This window comes from Trichinella spiralis (assembly GCF_000181795.1).
Source record: "Trichinella spiralis strain ISS 195 chromosome Unknown Scfld4139, whole genome shotgun sequence".
Classification (NCBI taxonomy): Eukaryota; Metazoa; Nematoda; class Enoplea; order Trichinellida; family Trichinellidae; genus Trichinella; species Trichinella spiralis.
This window is the reverse complement of record NW_003531078.1, coordinates 1-3,912: the sequence shown is the minus strand read 5'-3', so window position 1 is coordinate 3,912 and position 3,912 is coordinate 1. Positions and strand designations below refer to the sequence as shown.

General features: G+C 32.3%; 2 protein-coding genes across 2 annotated transcripts; both read left to right on the top strand.

Annotated features, from left to right (window-relative positions):
- Nucleotides 1-62: 62 nt before the first annotated feature.
- Nucleotides 63-2,297, top strand: Tsp_12832 (E3 ubiquitin-protein ligase sia-1). The gene is made up of 4 exons (XM_003367512.1): nucleotides 63-142; nucleotides 463-632; nucleotides 1,407-1,539; nucleotides 2,099-2,297. The coding sequence occupies exons 1-4, from the start codon at nucleotides 63-65 to the stop codon at nucleotides 2,295-2,297; spliced, it is 582 nt and encodes a 193-aa protein (XP_003367560.1).
- Nucleotides 2,298-2,591: 294 nt separating this feature from the next.
- On the top strand, nucleotides 2,592-3,559 carry Tsp_12831 (hypothetical protein). The gene is made up of 3 exons (XM_003367511.1): nucleotides 2,592-2,793; nucleotides 2,990-3,206; nucleotides 3,337-3,559. Exons 1-3 carry the CDS (start codon nucleotides 2,592-2,594, stop codon nucleotides 3,557-3,559), a joined length of 642 nt encoding a protein of 213 aa, XP_003367559.1.
- The last annotated feature ends 353 nt before the right edge of the window (nucleotides 3,560-3,912 follow it).

The window sequence follows — 3,912 nt, the reverse complement described above, 5'->3', positions numbered from 1 at the left end:
AATAGTAATCCAAATCACTTCTTTTTATTTAGCACTGACTGGCAGGTAAGAATAGAGAAAATATGTGGATGGTTACACTTGAACTTTGCGAAATCATGAAAGTGCCTATCCTTGGAGTCTTGCAATATCTCATGAAGGCGATGTGAATGTGAGGCAATAGACATTCTGCCTTTTCATTCGTTTAGGCAGATAGATAGCAATAGAACTTGCAATACGTTCTGTCAGGCAACAATTATGCGGAAAGTTAGGCGTTTTTCATATTAGACTAAAGCAAGCAGATCAGTTCCATTAATATGCCGGATGTATCACTTTGAGGGCTAACTATAATATGTAATTATATAATTTCAAGAATTAACATTTTAATTATATATATAATATTTTGATAGCTGATGTACAACCAACTGCCCCAGCACCTGCCTCATCCGGGACCGCCGTTCCAACACAGTTAAGTACATCTTCTAGTGCCCATGTACCTCAGAATTCATGCACTGCAGAAGTTTTATCGGTTTTTGAATGTCCTGTTTGTCTTGATTACATGCTGCCACCTTACTTACAATGTCAAAGTGGCCACCTTGTTTGTGGCAATTGTCGTCCCAAACTAACATGTTGTCCAACATGTCGAGGGCCAGTGCGTAAGTATCATTCATGTATATATATATGCGTGAGTTTGAAGCACGTGTAGAAAAAGTGATTTTACCGTGTTTTACTAAAAGAATCTAAATGTTTAACTGGTCATTTGGTTTTAGTTAATTTTATTCTTTGACTTTTTCTTTGTCTATATGTTTGTTTTACATTGTCTATGTTTAAGTGAGTATGTGTTTTTTTGTCAGTAATTTTCATTCAAATAAGATTTTAAAGATTAATTGCTTCGTTTATTTTATTGGTAAATTTTCAGACTTTATTAAGTATGCGTTTAGTATTATTTTTTTAAGTTTTTATCAAATGTGCAATTGCGGATTTTTAGAAATTTGTTAACGTGGAAAGTTTAAGTTATTACATTAAATTTTGGCACATATATTATTTAAGCACATTTATTTATACAATATTATTTTTATGTTATATGAAAACTGTACCTTAGTTAAACTTTAAATCTAACGCTAATCTCTTGTTACTGTATTTATTTTTGACTGTCAAGTTCATATGTGTAAGTTGAAGATTTGTTATTTTTGAAACGTTGTCGTAAGAATAAAATTTAAGTATATGCCATTTTGTATTAATCTGAGCTGTAATTTTAATATATATTCTTTATGTTGAAATAGTTTGGCAAATGAAAAATATGCACTCAGAAGTAACGTTGTAAATCAGCAGTTGGCACGGTTTTAGTTATGCTAGATATGCAGTGCTGGTTTCATTAGTTCTTTTTTCCAAAATTATTTTTAATGACAGATATTATTGTATATTTTCAGCTTCAGTAAGAAACTTGGTGATGGAAAAAATAGCAAACTCCGTACTTTTTCCTTGTAAATTTTCATCTAATGGTTGTCCAGCGGCTATGCTTTATCAGGAGAAAGTGGAACATGAAGAAGCATGTGAATTTCGGTAACGGTGTTTCTGAAAAGATTTACGGTATGATATTCGAGTTTTTTTATTTTAAATTAGACCATATTCTTGTCCATGCCCTGGGTGCGTCTTGTAAATGGGCAAGGAAATTTAGATGCAGTTATGCCTCATCTAGTGAAAATTCATAAATCTATTACTACATTGCAAGGGCATGTATGAATTTCAAGTAAATATTTTAAAATAAATTTTGAGAAATTTAGGTGAAGACATTGTTTTTTTGGGCTACTGACATTAATTTTACCCGGGATCAGTGGACTGGGTGATGATGCAAAGTTGCTTCGGGTATCATTTTATGCTAGTTCTTGAAAAGCAAGAAAAGTGTGATGGTCATCAAATGTTTTACGCTGTTGTGCAGTTAATTGGGCTCTCGTCAACATGCTGAAAATTTTTGTATCGGGTGAACTGTTTGTATTATTTACTGATAAATGTTATTTTGTAACAATTGCTTGTTATATTTATAGAAGTATTGCTGTAATTGCAATTATGAAATTAATTAAACTTTTTGATTTGAAGTTTTTATGTAATATATTTGTTGTAGTTTGGAATTGTCATCTGTTCGTCGACGGTTGTGCTGGGAAGCTACACCAAGAAGTATTCACGAAGGTGTAGCAAATGCTATATCGCAGTCTGATTGTTTGGCTTTTGACACCAATACGGCTCAACTGTTTGCTGACAGTGGTAATCTTGGTATTAATGTAACAATAACCATGGTTCCGCCGTACATTATGAATAATTGAATGATGATAACGGCTGTCGTGAGAACGTTTTTTTTATAACGGCTGCTTTTATTTTCTAACTGCAAGTTTTGCAAAGACAGATTGGATCCAGCTGGTTCCTTGGATCAGTCAACTGCGGTGAAAATTAAAGCAGATATTTGTTTTTGTTTTTTTCAACACGCCAATCAGCATGATGCGTGTGATTAGATTAGGCTTTCTGTGTTTTATCCCAATAAATGAAAATTTTAACATGTACTACTTTTTATTTCACATGATGCAGTGCAGAGGTGAAGCGGCTTTTTTGTCATTTTTAGGATGCTTTTTCAAGATAATTTTGACAGTTTCATTTTAGTTGACAATCACGCAATTTTGATAGAGACTTTAAAATGCTTAAAATTTGCTTTTCGTCATTTTGTGTCTGCTTGCATTTACTTAAGCGTAATGTTATTCTTCAGCATCTTCTGCGCGTACTGTTGGATGCTTTCAACATATTCTTATGATGCAGTGACCGATGTTGGTGTGTATTATTTGTATATTATTATTATTATTATTATTATTATTATTATTATTACATATGAACATGCAATAAATGATTTTTTTGAAAGTGTTGCATTATTGTTATTTTTCGTATTTTGCATGTGTATGGTAATGCATACTGGTCAACGTTGTGGTTTAAGGTTGTACTTGAAACATGCTGACTACTTTTATTTTAGATCAGAACAATCAGTGCATTCTTGCATGCCATTACAAACCAAATTTTGACAATAATCCAGATTACGCTGACTTGACTGCGTCACAAATACCTGTAGAAAGCTGCACCCATTTGATTTATGAATCAGCGTTTGTAAATCAGTTTTGGGATGTAGTTGCACGGCATCCAAGTGAAAAGCTATACACTAGCAGCAATCGATCTTATGCATGGATCAATCGGTGCGTGCTTCATTCTTTATAATTCCAATCTAATTAGTGTATATTAATGTTGAGTTCGTGCTGTTTTTTGTTTTTGTTTTTCTGTTTAAAAGAAACAATGAAATTTTTGACAATATTGACGCTGTTGCAGATTGAAAACAAAATTTAAATCGTTGACAACTCTTCTTGCTATTGACATATCGTTTGACGTAGAGTTTTACGATTCCTTGTCAGTTCGACATTTTCGGTCGAAATTGAGCCACTCAATTTACAGAGCGATCGAAGAATATGCTTTCAATGGCTTTCTCTTGAATCTTCCAGTTTTTGCTCCTTATTCAAATTACATTCAGTTTCTTATCGTATTTGATTGCTAATTTCCTGATATGGATAACTGAAACGAGTGTTTAGGAAATGCATCAAGCCAGGCATTTTTCTCTGAGGAAGAACATGATCATTGCAGTTAGTATTAAGCGATCTGTGGCTCAACAAATACCTAAAATCATTGCTGACGTTTCAAAGTAATTCATTTTTAAATAATAATTTCAACATGTGATCTGTTTTAAATGTTTATAGTTTTGCAAATTTTTTTTACATATTTCGTACAACTTTTATTTATAAGAATTTAAAAATGGGTAATAACTATAACTACTTAATTAAAATTTATCCTAAACTATTGGAATCCAGCCTCATGAAACTTTCTATAATTTTTATAATTCAATTATAATGC